Raw genomic sequence first — 22,758 nt, 5'->3', positions numbered from 1 at the left:
CATTGTACTGCCCCACAATTTAATGTAGAAAGCTAAGGCAGGAATCAACTACCTGTTAATAGTTTCCATCTTTTTCTGCTATCAATTATGAAAGCCTTTTATCTGGAAAAGATGTACAAAAGACAGTTTAGCAGAGATTATCTTTTAAAAATCTGCATTTGTTTTGTTTCCTTATGGTCAATCTCTTGTCTTCATCAAAGTTTTTTTCAATAGTAACCTAACTAGATTGTGATTTTATGCAAGGTAGCACTTTTAGCTACTTCTTTGCAGTGAATAAAATGTTACCCCCATTTCAGAAAAGTCAAATAATTCAGCAGCATTCCTGTTTGCATATGTTCTTTCATTTGTTTTTGAGAATATGAAATTTAGGTAAATAGAAATCTGGCCTAATTTCTTTTTAAGGTGATGGGGAGGCGGAGGTGGATGTTCTAAAATACCACCAAGCTGATGTCTGTTGATGCTATTTCAAATTTTATTTTAAGAAGTGTTAATTACTATCTATGTGCTATTCCTCAGTTAGGTGTCGCTGCAGTCACATTATTCTTTGCTTAGAAGGCAAGAGCTCCTGCTCTAAATTTTCCAACAGTCGTGCTGTGTAAACAGCCCACTAGCAATCGTGCAACTGCAGGTGATTTTCTTTTCTGACTTGCCTTTCCCATGGAGAAATACCTTCACCTTGACTTAAATATGTTCCTGAAGCAGCATATGTATGGGATCCAGACGTAAACAGTTGTAAGAACAAAATTAGAGTTTACTGGATTTGAGCAGCTTCATGACTCAATTAAAATCATTGTATTCGAGCTAAGTACTGGAATATTGTTCCATTCCATCCTCCCACTAACTAATTAAGTATTCACTGCTACACATACTACATAAATATAGTTATGCTCCATTATGCATGTCATGACCAATCTACACAAAATATTCTTAAAATATAACCAACTTCTCTTCAACAAAAGTTATATTTTAAGGAAAATTTAATGATGATGGGATTTTAATTTCATTAACTCTTCATTAATAGCCTTAACTAAATTTAACTTTAGGGAATAACATCATTTTCATGATTTGGAATAACATACACTCCATTATGTTTGGATGAAATTAATTTTATTAATATTGTAATCAAATTTGAAATAAAATTGCATTTCAGCATTTAATTATTTTAGTTTTGATGCCACATCCTCAAACAGTTATCTTTCAGACTTACATCTGTGGCTTCTAGTTTATGGAGCTCAATTCTTGATTGGCTGTAACAGTTCTAACTCCAACTGAATAGAGTCAATGTTTCTGCAGGACAGGACTGGTCCCTTTTTTGTTTATTTGTAGTGTGCCAACATCTGTCACATAACTTGTTTATCCTTTCTGTGAAAGTTTCTAAGTTAATTCGCCACCCATAGTTATGAGTAAAGTATGTATTTATTAGATTTCTGTTGCTTTTAGTTAGGTTTGTTCCCCGGCTCCTTTTTTTTTGAACTGGATGTAACATTTGCGGTAACTTTATAACTGCTTGGTGAATCAGACACCAAGTGTGGAATATAATGTGTTCCTCCATGCTGAGTTTGGCAGTGGAGACATTAGACCGCCACAGAGATTAAGTCCATGTACTTTCCTATTCCAGCACCAATCAAGACCATTGCGTGGGCAATTAATGCCCATTTAGGACCTCATCCCATAGCTACTGGAATTACTTCAGTGATCTTGAGTTGGGGTACTCACCACTTATAAGTACCAGTGATGGCTAAAGATATCACCCAGCAAAGTATAAGCCTGACCATATTTTAAATGTATAATTTTTTTCTCGTGGAACTCTATTTAGTAACAAAATTATGTTCAGTTATAAACTTAATGGTATGTCCTTAGGAAGGTTTACTTTACAGTTGTTATGAGCACATTGTTTGTTTGTTGGTTTGCAGTGTCATTTCTAATGAAAAGTCACTGGAAGCTTTCTCCCTGCAGATACTGTCAGAACCTGCTGAGTTTTGCCAGCAATTTCTGTTTTTGTTGAAGTGTTAGAGTTGTCTCTTTTTTATGTGAGCATTGTTTATATAAATGTTACCTTAAGTAGTGAACTGATGTGCTGGCAGTTCTGCTGAAGTCTTGGAATGTTCTATCTTCTGGATTCTGTGGCTTCAACTCTTGACTACTGCACTGAGTTATCGCCTTCACTTAGCTAATCACTTCTCTTACTTGTATTGCACTTGGCTCCATGAAGAAACAAGTTATGAAATTAATTGCTACAATAGATTTTGAAGTTTTTATTTCTTTCCCAACTCTTCTATATTTCATGTTTAAAGCTTCTCTGAACTTTCGAAGACTTAAGAACAGGAATAGGCCAATCAACCATTTGGGTCTACTCCACCATTTAATGCAATCAATGCACTATCTGCTTAACCCTTGATTCCATTATTAATCATAATTCAATCTAGCTCTAATTCAAACATACTGCAAGATTCAACAACCCTTCAGAGTAGAAAATTAGAGATTCTAAATTTCTCCCCATCTCAGTCCTAAGTGGCATCCCCTTTTTTGTTAGAAAAGTTGTGACCCCTAGTATTTGACTGTCCAACCAGGGGAAGCACCTTTCTTTCAACTATCATGTCTATCTCCAAGTGGGGGGAGGGGAAATGAGGAAACTGGAGAAATCTGAGTTTCCTCATTTCCCCTCCCCACACCTTGTCTCAGTCAAATCCCTCAAACTCCGCACCGCCTCCCTAACCTGCAGTCTTCTTCCTGACCTCTCCGCCCCCACCCCACTCCGACCTATCACCCTCACCTTGACCTCCCTCCACCTATCGCATTTCCAAAGCCCCTCCCCCAAGTCCCTCCTCCCTACCTTTTATCTTAGCCTGCTGGACCCACTTTCCTCATTCCTGAAGAAGGGCTTATGCCCGAAACGTCGATTCTCCTGTTCCTTGGATGCTGCCTGACCTGCGCTTTTCCAGCAACACATTCTCAGCTCTGATCTCCAGCATCTGCAGCCCTCACTTTCTCCTATCTCCAAGTGTTGTGTAGGTTTCAATGAGATCACCTCTTGGTCTTCAAAACCCACAGAGAATGCAGGCTCACTTTGCCTAATCTCTCTCAAGAGGACAGTCCCACCATACTGGGAATAAGTTTGGTGAATCTTCGTTGCACTCCCTCTCTATGTCAATAATATCCTTCCTGAGGAAAGGACATCAAAGCTGCATGCAATATTCCAGCTGTAGTCTTACAAGCTTCTATACAATTGAAGCAAGATTTCACTACTCTCATACTCCATTCCACTTGCCATAAAGGTTAACATTTCATTAGCCTTTCGAATAGCCTACTACTCCTGTATGTATGTTAGCCTTTAGAAATGATTTTGGAGGTGCCAGTGTTGGACTGGGGTGGGCAAAGTTAAAAATCACACAACACCAGGTTATAATCTGACAGGTTTAATTGGAAGCACTAGCTTTCGAAGCATTGCTTCTTCATCAGGTAAAGAAGCAGCGCTTTGAAAATTAGTGCTTCCAAATAAACTTGTTGGACTATAACCTGGTGTTATGTGATTTTTAACTTAGTCTTTCGTAAGTCTGTTTTCTTTCTCTTAGCTGCTTTGTGTCCATGCTACTACTGCTCTCTGTTCACCCATGGGTGTGTAATTCATAAATAAACTCAATATGTTGTGCTTCTGAAACTCTATGGGGATCGACCCCACCTACCCTCATCCATCCATCAAACTATAAGACATAGAAGCAGAAATAGACTGTTTAGCCCATCAAATCTACTCAGCCACTCTTAAAGGTCATGACTGATCTGATATTCCTCAGTTCCACTTTCATGACTTTTCCCATAACTTTTACTAATTGTAAGACCATAAGATGTAGGAGCAGAATCTTGCACTATCTCACCAAAAAACTATAATTATCCAAATACAGTTTAATGTTTAACAATTCCATTCTGAATCCCCTTATCTCAGTCCTTGCTTGCTTAAGTGGTTCTTAATTTTCTCCTGGATTAGTATTTCTAAAAGCTTCACCACTGCTGACATTGAACTGACTGGACTGTAATTGCTTTGTTTATCCTTCTCTTTTTCAATTATACTGTCAAATTTGCAATTCAGTAGCACCATCCTATGTCTAGATATTTTTAATCAACCTGTTCAGATGTGCAATGACACACCTCTGGAGCAGGTGGGACTTGAACCTGGCCCTTCTGACCCAGAAGTATGGCCACTACCACTGTGCCTTAAGAGCCCTTACCACTACTGTTTATCTAAGGAGCATTTCAAGATTGTGAATAATGCCTCTTCAATTATTTACCATAACATCTGACAAAATCGATAATGCATTTTATTAAGACCAAGTGACTTATCCAATTTAAGTACTGCAAGCCCTTTTGGTATTTCTCTCTGCGTTTTATATATTCCATCTAGCATTCTAAAAACCTCCTTGTTTTTGGAGCTTTGGCAAGTTCCTCCTCTTGGGAAAACACTGATTCAAGGTACTAATCTTTAATACTTTAGGCATGCCTGCACCTCCACTAATAAATCATTTTGATCCTTAATCAGTCCCATTGCTCATCTGAGAATTCCTTTGCCATTAAAGTGCTTGTGGAAGACACTTGGATTCCCCTTTTATTTTTACCTACAAACTGTACTCATACTGCAACTTTGCTCAATTCTTTTATTGCTTCTCTGAAAATTATAGTCAACCTGGTTCTCCTATTAGTGATGGATTGTCCAAATATTTCTTTAAAAAACAACAATTTGTAGGGTCTGGAGCTTCACCATTCAAAAGATCATGGCTGATCCGATTATGGCGTTAATTCCATTTTCCTGCCTTTCACCCATAACCTTTAACAGTTATGCATTAAAAATCTGCCTGACACTGACTTGGATATAGGCAGTGACCCAGCCTCACTTACTCACTGATGTAATGAATTACAACGGCTGATGACTATCAGAAAAGAAATACCTTCTCAAAAACATTTTAAGTAGGAAACCCCTATTTTTAAACTCTGTCCCCCCTCGTCAAAGACTCCCCTATGAGGGGCAAAGTCCTCTTGGCATCTTCCTCATCAACCTACTCAGAATCTTTATACATTTTACTAAGATCATTTCCCATTCTTCTAAACTGCAATGGTGTGTAACCCCAATCTGCTCGACTTCCCCTCTTTTTTACCTCTTGATGTTGTTGAGGATTATTTGTCCAGAGAAAACATTCTAAACCAGTTCTCCACCCAAAACATAGCTTCTGTGGTTAATCTGTTTTTATCCCTGAGATTTCCTGACCTGATGAATGCTTTCATTTTTAATTTCAAATTTCATGAATCATTTTGAATTTTTTTTTCCATATTAGCCCTTCATTCTGTCTTTGTTCACTTTACTCAGGCTTACTCCAAGGTGTTACAAGGCTACAAATTAATTATACCTGACTGTAGCAGAATGTGTGGATGGCTTTTACATTAAGATTCCAGAATGAAAGCTTAACTTTTTTAACTAAGAATATTCCACAATACATGCCTCGCACAATCGAGAATCATTACATCACTTGTAATCTTTATTATACATTTTGACCATAATGCATCACTTACAGAACTTTACAAGAGAATTTTACAGAGATAGTTATTCTGAGTCTGTCATTACAGTGTCAACATAACTCCAGATGGACTGAAAGCCATTGTGTCACTTTCTAATGGTGATATGCGTCGATCTTTGAATATTTTGCAGGTCAGTAATTTGTCTAACAAATTATTTGTGTTATGTAAGAATTAGAAGTGCTGACCTTTCCTTGTTTAACACTAATGGAATCATGTAATGAATCAAACAGAGTACAAATATGGCGTATGATAAAGTGAGTGAGGAAACAGTGTACACCTGTACTGGTCATCCATTAAAATCAGACATCGCAAACATCCTTGACTGGATGTTAAACAAAGACTTCACCACTGCATACAGGAGTATCCTTTGGAATTGAAACCACAAGAGGTTATATGTAAAATTGATGTTTTTACTGATACAACGGTATTTTACCGTATTTTGTTTCTGTTAAAAGTTGACTCATGAATTTAAATGGAACCATAACGTTCACCTCCAGTGGTCCTTTTTAGTTTCTCTCCTGCAAATAAGCAAAGCCCAGCATACCATTCCCTTTCTGATATCCTCCAACACTTCGTTTCAGCCACATATCTAACTTATTCTTCAACGTTGACATGCATAGAGATTTTTCCACTTTCAAACCAGGAAGGTGTACTGGGGAGAAATCTGCCTGAATTTGTCCCTCTGGATTGAATATCAATCAGACAGCTGAATAGTTGCTGTGGAGTTTTATACTGGAAATACGAATCAAGAGCAGGAAGTCACTGCCTGGCAATGCCAGCAATTTTCGTTTTGGGGATGGGGAACTGTGGCCAGATTGGTGGCTCTTGGATTAGGAAACATGAAAGATTGGGAAAGTTGGTTGGAAGCCAGGACAGACCCTTCGTCTTGCACAAATAGGTGCAAAATGACAAACAACTCCTTGACCACCTCCTCCCCCTACCCAACTGTCAAATATTTTGAATATATGAATATTTTGCAGATCAATAATTTACTTTATTTCCAAGACTATGTTGACCCAGTTCATAATTTGTCTTCTTTCAATCTTTCTCTTCGGCGGAGAAAATCCCAGCCATAGTTTCTGATTGAATCACCAATTCTAGTAGTGCATTCCACAATAAAATAACCCAGTGAATAAAAATGAATAAATAACATTTTCGGTGCTCTGTCCTAAATCTTTCTTTTAATTTTGCATCACTTTCTTTTCATTCCTGACCCCTCAACCAGTGAATAGTTTTTATCTACCTAGTCTCATATAACTGATTGTGTCTTTATTAAATCACTCTTCAGTCTCCTCTCCTTATGGAAAATATCCCCAATTTCTCATCTTTCTGTTATACTTCCTTAATCAAGATAGTGTCCCAGTTAATCAATGCTATATCCCCTTCATTGTCCTGACATCCTTTTGTGTCCATTCTACTTGCGGCTAGTTAAAATGTTATATATTTACAGTTATATCTAATCTTACTTCATCACAAGCACTTCTACTTTGGTGACTGAGTATTCAAACAGTATTCAAAATAAATCCTAAGGTTATTAGGACTATTAATATATATGGAAAGCTATTCAGAATCAAAACATAAGACTTTTAATTGTCATTGAAACTACGATGACTATAAACAGCATTGCTTAAGATCAAGGAGAGATTGCAATTAATTTTTTGACCTCCTGATTGGGGTAGAATTAATAAACAAATGGAAAAGAAAAAAAAAAATCAAGCATGCATTTTAAATGTAACCTCATTACCTTTGGCTCTAATTGTGCGTTGTTTGAGGGAAGCAGTGATGTAATGGTATTGCCACTGACCTCATAATCGAGAACCTCAGGCTAATGTTCTAGGTACGTGGGTTGGAATCCCACCATAACAACCCATGAATTAATTTTTTTAAATGTTCCCAATGAAAACCTAGCCATTAATTCAAAATGAAAATACAAATGAATAGACACTATCTCTGCATTTATTATCACCAAGATTGAGACCATCTATCACTTCTTTTCCTTCCTTCCCAAGCCCATTGGACCTAATTTCCTTTGAGCAACCCCCACTCCAAACTAGCCCTGAACTTGTTTCCCTGTCCAGTTTCTCTTGTGTCTTCCTTCATGCTCTGTTCAAGTTCATTTTCTCCACTAGATCTGCACTGTTACTTTAAAACTGTCAACCATTGAAATTCCCTTCTTCTTTCCAATTCCAGACCTGATATTGTTGATGAACCTGTCTTCGGTTTTGTGCTCTCCTTCAAATCAACTGCCATTGTCTTTCTCAAAGTGCCAGTACCTGACCCCTTCATCAGACTAAACTACCCCTATATCAAGCCTTTTCTCTCAAGTCCTTGAATGTGTAACCTCCTGCATCTGTGCCCATCTTTCATGGAATTTCATACGTGAATCCCTCCATTGATTTCTGGGCATGCGACAGTTAGCAAAATTGTTCTTGCCTATATGACAGTGACAAAGATAAACTTTTCCTCCTCATCATGTCTGAAGCCTTTGACTCGGCTGACTGCACTTTCCTTTTATGCAGTTCACTATCCCAGAGTGTGATAGATGGTGGGATATTGAGTAAATTTTAAGGAGGAGATATACGGATTGATTTTTAATTAACGATGCGTTGAAGTTTATGGCGTGCGGGCAGAAAAATGGTATTGAGGCTGAGATGGGATCAGCCATGATCTTATCAAATAGTGGAACAGGCTGAAAGGGCTGAATTTCTTACTCCTGCTCCTAATTCTTAGTTCTCCATCGTGTCTCCCTCATCCATTTGAGAGGGACTGCACTTCTTAGCTAGAGAATCACTGCTTGTTTTCTCATTCCAGGCCATTATTTCTGCTGTCCCCCAAAGACTTTTCCTCCGTCCCCTCCTATTTATCATTTATATGCTGCTTCTTATCCAAACATAATTAATTTCCATATATAAACTAACAATACCCAGCTGTATCTCACCAGGTTGATTAAACATAAAGTATAAAATATAGAAGTAGGAGTAGGCCATATAGTATATCATGACCGCAATACCATTCAGTCTATTCTAAAATCTTCATCCATTCCTTTGTTACTTGTTGACAATTCTAGCACACCCTATGCTGATCTTGTATACTGTAAACTCTAAGGTCACCCGAAACTCTACTGACCTGAGTTGTAACTTGCACTTATTGTACTCCTATGCTCTTTGATCTATATTTGCTCCTGGCTAAGTGCACAATTTCAGAATTCCCATCCCAGTTTTCAAATCCCTTCATAACCAGTCCACCACCTATTACTGACCCCTGCAAACTTCTCAGATACCTGAGCTCTAATCCTGGTTTACCATCCCCAATCTTATTTGCTTCACCATTGATGACTCTGCTATTAACTACTAAGGCCTGAAGTTCTCAAATTCTGTCTTTTCACCTCTTTACTTCATTTTTCTTCCGAGACCTTAAACCCTACCTCTTTGACTGAGCTTTTGGTTATCTGTCTTCACATCTCTTTGTGTGCCTTTGTGACATATTTTAGTTTGTAATTCTTCGGTGAACTTCCATGCTTTGTTTTATTATGTTAAACATGTATTGTACAGTGTCATCTCAAAACCTGCCCAAAACATTGGGTGGTTGAAAAAATCTGATTAGTCCAGACTGAAAGTTTCTAATGGGCGAAGGTGAATACTACAGATACTGGAGATTAGAGTCAAGGCCTCATTCTGATGAAGGTCTTTTGCCTGAAACATCGATTATTCCTGCTCCTGTGATGCTGCCTGACCTACTGTGCTTTTTGAGCTCCACTCTAATCTTGAAAGTTTCTAATTACTATGTTGTGTGGTGATTTTATTTCTACTTCAAGTGGAAGTTCCAAAGATTTGGCACTACTGTTTGTTTTGAGTGAGTTGCTAGGATATTCAGTTTAAGTCAAGATGGTGCTTTTGAAATTCCTCAGCTTTCTTTCAGATATCATGGAATTAAAGACATTAAAAGGTTTAGCCCTGCATGATATTCTGACCGAGATCCACACTTTTGTGCACAGAGGTAAGAGGTTTGGATCTAATTAAAGGGAATTATTTGCTTTGTGGCATATTGCAGTTTTATTTGTATTTGTTTCTTCAAATATTTACAGTTGATAATTTTAAACAACTGTCAAGAATCTGTCTATTGTGTTGCCTTTATGAGCGAGAGTTTTCTATATTTTTGGTTTGGAGAGCAGTCCTGAACACACTTTCTTTCTAATTTAATGGTTTAAAGTGTTTCTTCTTGGGTAGTCACTTTTAGATTAGGAATAATTTCACTTCTTGTGCCATGTAAGAAAAGGTTGAAGTGAAATTCTAATGAAGACAATGTGACATTTGACTTATCCTTTTCATTCCACTTAGTTGTCTCACAGCTGCACAGTGTGGAGACAAGTGATTTACCAGCCATAAATGAGAAGTTAATATTTTTGCTGAATTCATAGGAAAGCTTTGATATATCTGCCTGTTTGTGACTCTTTTAACTGTCTTAAGTTCCTGAAAACATTCTGATTATTTCCAATTTGTGATGTTAGAGTAAAATTGTGTATATTGTTACCTTGGCTCAGCAAGTAGCATTGTCAGCCCTTGAGTGTAGGGTTATATTGCAAGAATTAAGCACACAATACTGGTTATAGTTTCAGTTCAGTTTCCAGATTTGGACCAGTGTTTCATATTTTGTATAATGTGATAAACAGAAATCTTGTGTCCAATTTCAGAAGGAGGTTGAATACATAAAAGAAAGTACTGCAGGAAGCTTTCCTTGTGCCTTTTTGTTTTATGCTTGGACTTTAAAAAGCGATGTTTGTTTGTAGGACGTGAGTCTCATTGGCTGGGCCAGCATTTATCGCTCATCCCTAGCTGCTTCTTTGGAATGTTGCCGGTATTGCACATTCTCCCCGTGAGTTTCCTCTGGATGTTCCAGTTTCCTCCCACAATCCAAAGATGTGCAGGTCAGGTAAATTGGCTATGATAAATTGCCCATAGTGTTAGTCAGGGTAAATATAGGATATGGGAATAGGTCTGGGTGGGTTACTCTTCAGAGGGTCGGTGTGGACTTGTTGGGCTGAATGGCCTGTTTCCAATACTGTAGGGAATCTAATTGAACCTATTCTCAACAATACTGTTAGGGAGTGAGTTTCAAGGTTTTGACCAGTGACACCAAAGAAAGGACTATTTTAATGTCAGGATAGTGACTGGCTTTGGAGGGGGTGACTTTTGCAGCTGGTGATGTTTCCATGCATCTACTGCTCTTGGTCCTTCTAAATTGTAGTGATCATAGGTTTGGAAGGTGCTGTGTGACAAGCCTTGGTGGATTTCTGTATTGCATCTTGTAGATGGTATGCACTGCTGCGACTGAATGTTATTGGTGGAAAGAGTGAATGGCACCACATCCATGAACAGTCAAGTAGGCCGCTTTGTCCTGGGTGGTGTTGCTAAGGCTGATATTTTCACTAATGTTGAGCATAACTTAGTAGCATGTGAGATCAGTTAGGAAGGTAATTAAAGATTTCATGTAAACAATGTAAGAATGATAGGTTTCTCTCCCAAAAAAGATATTAGTAAGTCAGTTGAGTTTTTAAGATTCATGGCCTGTATTATTTTGTCCACTTTTTTAACTAGAACTGAATTTAGAATTTCTAAATTGCAATGCTGGGATTTGAACTGGTGTTCTCTTGGTTATTCTAGTAATTTCAGCAGGAAAGTACTGTAGTAGTTCTGACCAACATTACTGAAACAGATTATTTATTACTTATCTCATTTGCCCTCAGTGGCACAAAATCATTTATCACAATTGCCTGAATAGCAATGGTGACAATTTCAATAAGTAATCATTTGATTGTAAACTTTTGTGAAGCCATGAAAGATACTTTGTGAATGCAGATTGTTGCTATAAGCAATAGAACTGCCTGTAGATTGAAATTGTAATTTTGTAAGTCAAGTTAATTTTCCAAGTATCCTGATTGTAAAAATGTGCAAAGGCAACTTCAAATTTAAATTGATACCGTAAGATACTAAAGTTCTCACGTTTCTATGTCAACCACAAAACACAGAACAGTATCAGTCTTAGCTTTGCGGAAAACTCCATAGAAGTTGCATGTCAGACCATTTACGTTTTTCCATTTCTTCCTTTCCTGAGACTTTTTTTTTCTCAGCAAATTGAGTTGGATTTGAGAACCTTCGATGATTTTGTTTTTCTCCTAGTCAATTGGATTTTAATCCAAATCTATTCCCCTGCAAACATCAATTGATTCAGCCCATACCTTTTGGTATTAGGTGTGTAATGCATGTATATGCTGATTGTGTATGACATATAAAACAAGAGTGCAGAGATAGTGGTGCAGAGATAGTGTCCCTACTCCTGAATCATGAGGCCCATGTTCAAGTCACATCTGCTGCAGAGCTGGGTAATAGTATCTTTTGAATAGTTTAATTAGAAAATATCTCATTTCATTCATTGTACCAGAAGAAACAATATCTGATTTTCTCTGTCTATTCTTAAATAGCTACAACAGCTCAGTTAAAAGAGCATGAGACTGAAGAACTAAAGGTCTGTGATTCAATGACACTGACCAGATGGAACAAGTGGCCTCTTTCTTTGCCATAAGGTTGGGTGGTTAGTCCGGATGGTTAGAGCGTGTTGCTAATAATCCAAGGTCATGGGTTCAGTTATTATACTGGCTAATGTTTCTGGCATGTGTGCCAGACTTGAATAATTAGGTCAGTTGTGGCATCGTGATATTGTCCCTTCTTGTGAGCCAGGAGACCTATGTTCTTGTCCTACCTGCTCCAAACATGTGAATAATGTCGGTGAACAGGTTGATTTAGAAAATATCTATGATGTTGAATTTTTAGAAGGCTCTTGTGATGAGGGCTGTCATGGTGTAGTGGTAGTGCCTCTGCCTCTGAGCTAGGAAGCCCAGTTTCAAGTCCCACCTGCTCTAGAGCTGTGTCCTGTCATCTGAGTGATTAGGAAATACCTATTTGTTCAGCTTCTAAATGTTGTTAGTGGATCCCACTGTTTGATGATTACTTCTAGACACATTGAAAAAGTAATCGGCTTTAGTGTTCCAGTGGAAGTGTCCCTACCTCCTGAACTATGCGGCCTGGGCTTAACCCACACTTTTCCAAAGGTGTGTCATAACATCTCTGAATACTTTGATTAGAAAATATCTGTAAAATGAAAGTGGAAGAGGCATAGTGGTATTGCCCCTATCTCTGAACTGGAAGGTTTGGGTTCAGGTCTCTCCTACTTCAGAAGTGTGTTATAACATTGCTGAAGCTTTCTTTTGGAAAAAAAGCTAGAGAGGATAGAATTTGTTGTTCCTATACCTGGGGCTGTTGGGTTGCCTGATTACAGAAGTGAAGAAGTGCACACCAGTGAGGGAGCTTGTCTCATTTCCTGTTAATTTAAATGAGTGGAAAGCCAGGTGGTTTCCCATATTGGTGTATGCAACTCCAAGCTTGCATGAAGCATTTATAGGGAAATCCAATAGCTTGGAAACAGTAATTTTCTCCATCATGATCTTGTATAAGTTGCAGAACACAAATCAAATCATTACAACCAGAAATTAGAAAATGTGAATATGTAATAATCATGGAAATCAATGCGCTGGAATTTTCCCAAACATCATCCTTTTTAAAAGATTTATGTTGAGCTCATTTAAAGCTGATTTAAGAAAAAGTGCCAACTTCTTCAATTTTGTTATAAATATGTGTGTTTTTCTTAATGTTAGTGGAAACGTTACTCCTTTAGGACTAATATTCTCAGTACCAATCGTGGACACTCCATCTCAATTCTGTAGTTAAGTGCCTTTTCCTGGGAGATAGGTGCTGTTTCATTTCCACAGGAAATTCAAAATCATTAGATGCTGTATCCCTAAGGTGCTTCTGCAGTAATCACTGTAAGGATATTTTTGCAGGCTCTATCTTTTAATTAAGTGAAGTATTTAGTGTTGCAGAATCTGACTATCATCAATTGTAGCCAATGAGCAGATTATTTTACTTTTATTCTTTCATGCGATGTGGTAGTTGATACCTATCCTTGAATACCCTTGAACTGAGTGGATTGCTCTGTGGTTAGGAGTCCATTGTAGGTCAGACAGGGTGGGGATAGATTTCCCTCTCCAAAGAACATTCCTGAACCTGAAGTTTTTTTGGCACCACTGGAGATACCTTATCATATTTATTGAGCAAATTTGAACTCTGTCATTTGAAACTTAGAGCATTAGCAAGGACCTCCATTGCCATGTTACCACTGCTGTCCAGCTATGAGTGTTGAAATTCCTTTGGTGGTATTTTCATCATGTTGGCACAGAGATTCTGGCAAGCCGTGGAGAAGAAGCATAAACCACTATCCCTGTTCAAAACTGCTCCATTAGCATTTTACAATGGACATTGCTGTTTTGACTCTAGCTTGAATCCATAGGTTAGACAAGTTGGGTGGTCTGATGGCAATGCACTGAAGATATGCAGCCTTGAGGTCTGCCTTCCACTCAGTGATGTTTACGGTTTTAAATGTACTTAAATGTAACTGTTTTTGATGTCAGGTCAGTGCCCACTACAAATTTATCTATGCTTGTCGCAAATGACACTGTTCAAGCTGTCTCACACCACTGTTCACATCTTTACTCTCATTCGTCCAGGGGAATGAGAATGTAGGGGTGGGAATGTCAGAGCTAGCTGTGGGAGAGGGTGTTTGGAGAACAGGAAATGCAGGGTAGTAAAAGGGATGGGATTGGTTTTTAAAAGAACCAGGAACAGAGGGGATTTGGCAGTGATGGACATGCTGGGAAGGGTGGTGGTGAAGCAATGTCAGGGTATGGGATTTCTCAAATGCTTTGATGCTTCCCCTTGATATAAATGGCTGCACTCATAGCAAGAACAGTGCCAATAAATAAAGATGCCAAACAGCCTAAATTTATACGCTGGGTTCTGGGAGAAGTATGGGCCAAGGGCTTCCATAGAGCCATTTCTGGCAAACAGGATGTTCGGGATTTCAGCCTCACCATAATTTCTGGTGCCTTTGCAACTCTTAATGTCAGTGAACTTGCAGCATTCACTGCTGTTAGGCCCAGAATTTCTGATCCCTTCTGTTCAGAACAATTAGCCTCAGTTTGGACCTTGTTTTGCTCAACAGCCCTGGTTTTATAATAACTAATTCCAAAAAAAAACTGTCATGTTCTTTGAACCAAGGAAACCGAATACAGAACATCCTGAAGGGTATCATTAATCTTTTCAAAAACAATCAGTAAGGTGAATAGAACTTAAGTTATGCAAAAGCATTAAGACACACCTTTTTAAAAAAAACTGTTTACAGACCTAATTCTCACAATTTATTTTCAAATATGTTCAGTCAAAGCAGGTATAATTTAGTCTGTCGTGTAAACTGGGTGTTGCTCTCCATTACTATGGAGATATTTGTGGCAATCTCCAGGGTCCATTCTGTAAACAGTGTAGTTGATAGCATTATTACAGCTGTGTGCATTCGAATACTCATTAAAGACCAGGTCTTGCAACCGACACCATCTGCTGGGTGACGCTGGATGTTTTCTTGTTCAATCTCCTTGGAGACTGTTGCAATTTCCATAACAACGTTTTCTGGTAGGAGGAGCTGTTTGGCTGCTTTTGAGAATAAATCTAAAGTTATTAAAGTATCTGTTATGTAACTAAACAGTAAGACATACCTTTTAGTAGATTTTGTAGTTGCACTTATCCCTCCTCTCGGAAGGATGTTGTGAAACTTGAAAGGGTCCAAAAAGATTTTACAAGGATATTGCCAGGGTTGGAGGATTTGAGCTACAGGGAGAGGCTGAATAAGCTGGGCCTCTTTTTTTCCTGGAGTATTGGAGGCTGAGGGGTGACCTTTATAGAGGTTTATAAAATCATGACAGGCATGGATAGGGTAAATAGACAAATCGATTCCCTGGGGTGGGAGAGTCCAGAACTAGAGGGCAACTATTTCAGAGGGTGGTGCAAGTGTGGAATAAGCTGCCTGAGGAAGTGGTGGAGATTGGTATAATTGCAACATTTAAAAGGTATCTGGATGGGTACGTGAATAGGAAGGGTTTAAGAGGGATATGGAACTAGATTAGGTTAGGATATCTGGTCAGCATGGACAAGTTGGACAGAGGGGTCTGTTTCCATGCTGTACAACTTTATTTATCCTATCCATGCCCCTCGTGATTTTATTCATGAAGTCTTTTCCCTGGGTTGGGGAAATCCAGAACAAGAGGGCATAGGTTTGGGGTGAGAGGGGAAAGATATAAAAGAGACCTAAGGGGCAACTTTTTCACGCAGAGGGTGGTACGTGTATGGAATGAGCTGCCAGAGGAAATGGTGGAGGTTAGTACAATTGCAACATTCCAAAGGCATCTGGAATAGTATATGAGTAGGAAGGGTTTGGAGGGATATGAGCTGCGTGCTGGCAGGTGGGACTAGATTGGGTTGGGATATTTGGTTGGCGTGGATACGTTGGACTGCTGTGTCTGTTTCCGTGCTGTATTTCTCTATGACTCTCACTCGGTGTCAGGTTTTCATTTGCTTCAAGAATATGTGGTGTTACACCTCAAAATATAGTCTACAACAAATTAAATTGTATGTAATAGAAACCTCACAATTGGATTCAGTACAGAAAGCAGACAGATTTACACGCTTAATTGTAACCTGACTTTGTAATTGTTTCCAAATCCTAAAAGTTGGTATTATTCCATGTGTGAATCATAAGTGTCATGTTCTCCTGCCTTTGCACCCTTCCTGCTGCTGCCTCTTCCCTCTCCTCAAATTGATAGTTGTCCCCTTAGAATATCCTGCCCAAAATGTTATTCCTGCTTAATGCTCTCCCTTGACAAAGGCTTTGGTTAACACTCCTAATTTCTCTTGACTTTGAGGGGGGCCCAGGATGTCTCTTCTATATTTAAATATCCTAGTGTCAGGTTTTACGTGCCAGATTTGGGGTGGCAAGACTAGCATTAGTTTCCTATCAGAAATTGCTTTTTTTTTTAAAAACTGGTCCAGCTCCTTCAAAGCCCCTCTGAGTGAACAGAACCCCTGACACTCCTGTTTATTTTTTTTTCTGCCATTCCTGTTTTTTTTTTCCTTTTTATTTTTCCCCAGCACCCAAATTGTGTGCGCGTGCAGGTGTGAGACAGTGAAAGACAAGGTGTACAAATTTTTATTCAACTTCCACTACCAGACAGAAAGGTCACTGGCCACTTGGGTGTTCCAAGTAGTGCCCGTCCCATCAAAGGGCAATGCTACATGATCAAATAGTGAAGGGGAGGGTAGGGATTAAATCAAAATAGAGTTGGAGGGGGAAATGATACACTCCACTCCCTGCAGCACCCACCTCTCCCTGAACAGCTCAAGGGTGTTGGTGGACACCATGTACTCCTTCTCCAGAGACACCCAGGGTCTGACATAACTGCAGAAGAGGGGCAAGCAAAGAAGTTGCTTTTAACTACTCTGTTAAATAAGTACCTTTTTAGGTTATTTAAGAGTCCGTTGGAATGCTGCAAGTCTGGAGTTACATGTACATCAAACTGGGTAAGGATGGAAGATACTCTATCCTAAAGAATATTAGTGAACCAGATGGGCTTTTTAACAAGCTGGTTCACTTGTTCATCATTACTGTTACTAGCTATTTAACAACAAGTTGATTTAGTTAGCAGATTTCAAGTTCTCCAGCTTTCAACTCATGTCTTTAGGTTATTGATCATGGTCTCTCAATTACTAACTAAGTTGCTGCTGCTTTTGTTTAACATATTGGAATGTTTTTAGCTAATCTAGGAAATTTCTGTTCGATTGTGTTTATAGTGAATGCATATAGTTTCATTCCTGCTGTGATAAAGCAACAGTATTAGTTTATAAAATCACCTCAGGAATTAAGAATCAAGTGAGTATCTCCACCTCTATCTCCTGTTAGATTCAAACTTATTCAGCAACAGAATCAAATAATGACTTGCTTTGTTTGGAATATGTAAAATTGACCACTAGGTCGTGCATGATACCAGACAGTGGAATTGCTAGCTTCATTGTATCAAAGCTTCTCATGTTTATATGTATGGTACTTTTTCAGTCGATTTGCCACCTTCGGTTCGAATTCATTTATTGATCAAGATGGCTGATATCGAGTAAGTATTACTTCAGAATTTTCTTCTGGGATATTAGTCATGGAGGACGGATGGATGGTGGGGAAGGGGAATGAGGAAGAGGCGGCGGCAAGTGGAGAGAGGGAATGTAGAAAAAAAACAGTGGATGACTTAAAATTTACTTTAACAGGTACAGGCTGGCTTCAGGAACAAATGAGAAAATTCAACTGAGTTCACTTATTGCTGCATTTCAAGTTGCCCGTGATATGGTTGTTGCTGAAGCTGAATGAGTTTATAATTTTGTATATTAAAAATTAATGACTTGATCCTATTAAAATATTTCAAAGTTGTCTTCTGGAAACAGGTTTTGTCCAAAGTTATTCAGTGGACTTTTACAATACAAATAAAATTGTAAGCAAGGTGGTGAATATAGAGAATAATACAGAAACAACTTACATGCATGTTCATTGGGAGCAGTCATTTCCAGCAAAAAATCATTTTTAAAATTGATCCACAATTAAGGTGATTTCCCAAACCAGGTCATAGTTGATTTTTTTTTAAAAAAGTGGAAGGTTTCTATAATACCGGATTACGTTTCAGCTTGATGCTTTCTCCACTAGGTCTCTTGTTTATATTTCATTTAAGGCAAATGTTGAAAAAGAAGTTCTAGGGGAAAAAAACAGTGGTTAGCACTGCTGCCTCACAGCACCAGGCACCCGGGTTCAATTCCAGCCTTGGGTGACTGTGTGTGGAGTTTGTACATTCTCCCAGTGTCCAAGTGGGTTTTCTGCGGGTGCTCCAGTTTCCTCCCACAATCAAAGATGTGCAGGCCACGTGAATTGGCTGTGCTAAATTGCCCATAGTGTTAGGTGCATTAGTCAGAGGGAAATGGGTGAGGGTTGGGAGGGTCTGTGTGGATTTGTTGGGCCAAATGGCCTGTTTCCACATTGTAGGGAATCTAATCTAATCTAAAAATACAGGGATTCTATTTCCACACTGGGTTTTACATATTAATCAGGTGCCACCTACTGGACACTTTAGGGAATTTAAGTAATGGGAAATATACATATAATGACAGCTAAGTTAGTGTTAGAGATGTATAGCATGGAAACAGACCCCTCTGTCTAACTCGTCCATGCTGACCGGATATCCTAACCTAATCTAGTCCCATATCCCTCTAACTCCTTCCTATTCATCTACCCATCAAAATACTTTTCTAAAAAAACCATCAAGGAATGTTACAGTATTAAAGTTATTTCCTCAACAGTCCAACATACAAATATTTTCCTCTACTGTAAAACTGCAGATGATTTTATAGGAGGAAATTTCAGTAGAACTAAAACACTGTTCAAATCTAAATTAGCTTCTAATGGGATTGCATTGAGTTGAATAACTTACTGATCTTGAATGTAGCAGCAAATCTCAAGACTCAAACTACTAAGGCTGCATGCCTAGAATTGGAACTTAGTTTATTTAATGCATTAGAACAACCAGATAATTTTCTAATATAGGGATTTGCAGTTTTGAGACTGAATATAAAAGTCATTACTGAGCAAAAACGATAGTGTCATAAGTCAAGAGCGTTAAAGGTTTTTAAAATATGGAAGATGGCAATAAAGTCAGGAGTTGCAGACAAGTCAAAGTGGCTGGAGTTATTTGCTAGCTGTTAGTTAATACCTGCAGACAAATTAGTAACATTTATTGCATCTTTAAAATCAGGTTTTGCTGTTATTCTTTCAAAGAGTTTAACAAATAAAACTTCACACTGGACAAAAGCTAAATAATGCTGTCCAGGTCTAAAAACTGGGCTAGGATTAAATAAACATTCTATCAAGTGTTTAACCTTGTAACTCCTTCATCATCATAGAATTGGCAATAAGTCCAACCAAGAACGTTCCCCCCAGAGTCAAAGAGGCAGTCTTTCAACTGACAGGCTCAATGTTATTTGTGGAATAAACAATAGTTCCTTGAACTTGACCGGTTATAAATTTCAGCTGAGAAAGCAAGTTTGTTATAAAGGATTTGTAGTTACAAATCCTTTAAGTTCCAAACATTGTAATTACTTAAGAACTACTCCTTGCTCAAGTCCAAGTTTGTGCAGTGATGTATCAATTGGACTTGGTGGCAGCTTTTGTCTTGTTGTGGTCAACTTTGTTAGCAAACAATGTAAGCTACTTCTGTGTGGGGCTCAGGAACCCCACTTTGGCATGGCAGTCTCTTGTCCACATTTACTACAGTGGGACACTGATGATTTCTCTAGATCCTCCTCTTGGCCAAATTGTGCTAATCAATTTCTCCTTGCCTGTTCCAGTGCTCTTCCAAACAAACACCTTCTGGAGGTCAAGGCTAGCAACTCTATTGCAGTTGTCAGTTTCAATAGATATTATATTAATATCTTGCATGCTGGTATATTTGTAATGGAAGTATGAACAACCAGGTGATAAACTACTGGCCAGTTGACCATACATCCATCAATGAAAATGGCAAAACCAACAGAGGTCATTGGATTAATAGTGATACACTAAAACTTAACTCAGGAGTCCTGGCAGATGCTATGACCTTGTTCTGTGACAACATGAGGATATGTTGAGACAATGAACTTGGAAACTAGCTTTTCTGTCTGCCAGGGACACACAGGCCCGATTTCACATCTAGGAGAAGTGTATAAGCTTGGTAAACTCAATTTGATGTTCTCAATTAGGTTTTGTTGCACACTTAGTCAACTTGAGGCTGGGATTGCAAATAAAAGACAAAGCAAGATGTAAACTTTAGTTGTTAAAGCAAGTTGTGAAGAGGACAAAGTCTGTAAAAAGTGACACATATGGGAGATATGAAGCTTTCCATTGTCAGGAAGAATAGAAAAATCAGTTTTCTCAATGTGGATAACATGAATCAAAATTATTATTGCAGTAAGTAATCAGAAAGACAAATGAAAATTGGCCTTTATTGCAATGAGGATAGGGTATAAAAGTAGGGAAGTTATTTTACAACTGTACAGGCTATTGGTGCCTTCCCATCTGGAGTGTTTATACAAATTTGGTCTCTACTTAAGGTAACACACATTTATAATGCAAGTTCAAAGGAGGTTCACTCAGACTGATTATCTCCAGAAAGGTTGAGTTGGTTTAATCCTACACTTTAGCATTAAGAACAAGTAGTGATCCTTCAGAAACAGAACATTGAGGGGGCTTTGAGGTAAGCGTTGAGGAAAATGCTCTTATCTAGGGAAAATCCTAGAACTGAAGGCACAATTTAAAAGAAAGTGGAGGTGTCATTTCGACTGAGATGGGGAAGGAATTTCTTCAGAGGGTTGTTTATCTTTAGAATTCTGTTCCAGAGAGCAGGGGGCTGGGCCATTGAATATGGTCAATCCAGAGTTGAATAGGTACTTGATCAACCAGGAAATTGTGGGTTTAGTGGTGAGTGGTGGTAAAATGGAGTGAAAAAGTTAATCACATTAAATGATTTTTTTTTTGTAACCTGGAGAGGAAAAGAATGGTCTGAGCAAAGATTCCCCATTTTCACTTCATGTACACTGCCAACTGAAGAATTTGACAATGTCTTAACATATGCAGACATGCATTAAAACAACTTTAAAAAGTTAAATTTTATTTCTAAAAATCAGACAAAAATAAATACTGAAAATATATTCTATTCTTTAAATACAATGAAATAAACAACTGTATTGTATAAATGTTTCGTATCAAGCCTTCTCCAGTTTGCACTGATTAAATCAGTTTAGGAGGTACAAAACATCTTAGTACAGTGACAAGACTAATTTTGTGGAGTTAAATAGTTGCATGTGATTAATCCAAAATGTGTAACAACACCACGTTAAAAGAAATCGCATTCCATAGGAAATCTACAACTGATAACTAACTTTCATACTTTTGAGACAAAAATCCACACAGACCCATCAATTTAGTACGATTGCTCAAATGTTGATTCTCCAGCATTAATCTTGCATCTTTTGCCAGTTTTCTTTATCATGTGTATTTGGTCAACCTTTGTTTCTTTCCTGCATCTTTTATGAAAATCTGTCACTTGTAGTTCTACACTAGCAGGAATTAAAGCTAGTGCATGCAGAAAAACATACACAAGTACCTTGTTAGAAGGCAAGGTGAGATCAAAGGTTACATTTGGGCCACAAAGATCTACATCTGGCCTGTAAGTTTTCAATTCTAGCATAAAGATGTTAAAACTACAAAGGATAGAACAGTGATCAAACACAAGAAATATTTTAAAAATGAAGAATGGCTACATTCAGCAACAAGAGATTCCAATCAAAATAATTAAAAGATGAATCTGAAATATTCTAGTTAGTCATAAGGTACCAAACTATTTTTTTTTAAAAAGGCAAGTTTAAACATTTTCCCCAGACTAAATTAAATTTAAATAATTAAATCCATAAATCTGAGGATAAAAATTTTAAAGGAACACTTATGAAACCGTGCAGATAGATAGATCAATAATGATTATCCATCTTTGTGCAATTTTAAGCCATAAATTTACAAACTAAACTGGAGATCAAAAAAGATACTATACTTGTGGGGCTTGCATCTTGAAATACTTAGTTTCATAAATAACATTCTTAACCTTCAATCTGGTCTACATCTTTCTGAAGGCAGTAGATCTCCACATTCAGAACAAATATTATACTTTTGATCAGTGACATAACTTCACAATGTGGAAAGTTCCAATAGTGTGCAAAAGATTGATCTGGTAGAGGAGGGCTTTTTTGACATTGAATGTAATAAGTTTTATAATGGAAAAAGGCTCTTTTTTGTGACAATTATTTTTGGAAACTAGATGTACATTTTTAAAAATCAAATACAATATTCATTTAAATAAATCTTGGTAAAAATATTATTCATTATCTATTACTTTTAAGGTAAGGGTTCCCATTGATCCTGTTACTTTACCTCTGCAAGTGTGAGCTAGAACTTATAAATCAAGAACTGTTTAATCTTCTTTGGAACTGACAACAGCATAACTTGGTGGGTGGTCATCATGTGGCGCACAGCATTGCGGCAAATGTGTTGCAGAGTTGGCAGCACCTTAGATACGGTCCAGAATGTAACATGACCATCTCTTGTCCTGGAACAACATTGGTATAGGGTGGAGAAAAGACTTAA

At 38.0% G+C, this 22,758-nt stretch overlaps 2 protein-coding genes across 12 annotated transcripts in view; one reads left to right on the top strand and one right to left on the bottom strand.

The window, feature by feature from the left end:
- Window positions 1–22,758, top strand: part of rfc5 (replication factor C (activator 1) 5) — a 57,353-nt gene that overhangs the window by 30,902 nt on the left and 3,693 nt on the right. The window contains exons 7-11 of one of the 2 annotated variants that reach the window (XM_043715872.2): window positions 5,611–5,692; window positions 5,793–5,922; window positions 9,481–9,558; window positions 17,611–17,665; window positions 17,814–18,009. In XM_043715872.2, the coding sequence (XP_043571807.1) occupies window positions 5,611–5,692; window positions 5,793–5,922; window positions 9,481–9,558; window positions 17,611–17,665; window positions 17,814–17,913 (445 nt within the window). In that variant the 3' untranslated portion in view covers window positions 17,914–18,009. Of the gene's footprint in view, window positions 1–5,610; window positions 5,693–5,792; window positions 5,923–9,480; window positions 9,559–17,610; window positions 17,666–17,813; window positions 18,010–22,758 lie in introns of those variants that run through there. The other variant, XM_043715873.2, reaches the window with a different exon arrangement.
- Window positions 14,815–22,758, bottom strand: part of wsb2 (WD repeat and SOCS box containing 2) — a 33,866-nt gene continuing 25,922 nt past the window's right edge. For 3 of the 10 annotated variants that reach the window (XM_088000107.1, XM_043715869.2, XM_088000106.1), the window contains one exon: window positions 21,212–22,720. In XM_088000107.1, coding sequence (XP_087856233.1) covers window positions 22,561–22,720 — 160 coding nt within the window. In that variant the 3' untranslated portion in view covers window positions 21,212–22,560. Of the gene's footprint in view, window positions 15,159–18,208; window positions 18,290–21,211; window positions 22,721–22,758 lie in introns of those variants that run through there. The other 7 variants (XM_043715865.2, XM_043715866.2, XM_043715868.2 and 4 more) reach the window with 7 other exon arrangements.

This window comes from Chiloscyllium plagiosum, unplaced genomic scaffold, assembly GCF_037043375.1.
Source record: "Chiloscyllium plagiosum isolate Xiang-an unplaced genomic scaffold, Cpla_swu_hap1 HiC_scaffold_24, whole genome shotgun sequence".
Lineage (NCBI taxonomy): Eukaryota > Metazoa > Chordata > Chondrichthyes > Orectolobiformes > Hemiscylliidae > Chiloscyllium > Chiloscyllium plagiosum.
The sequence above is the reverse complement of the archived record's forward strand: the minus strand, read 5'-3'. Positions and strand labels throughout refer to the sequence as shown.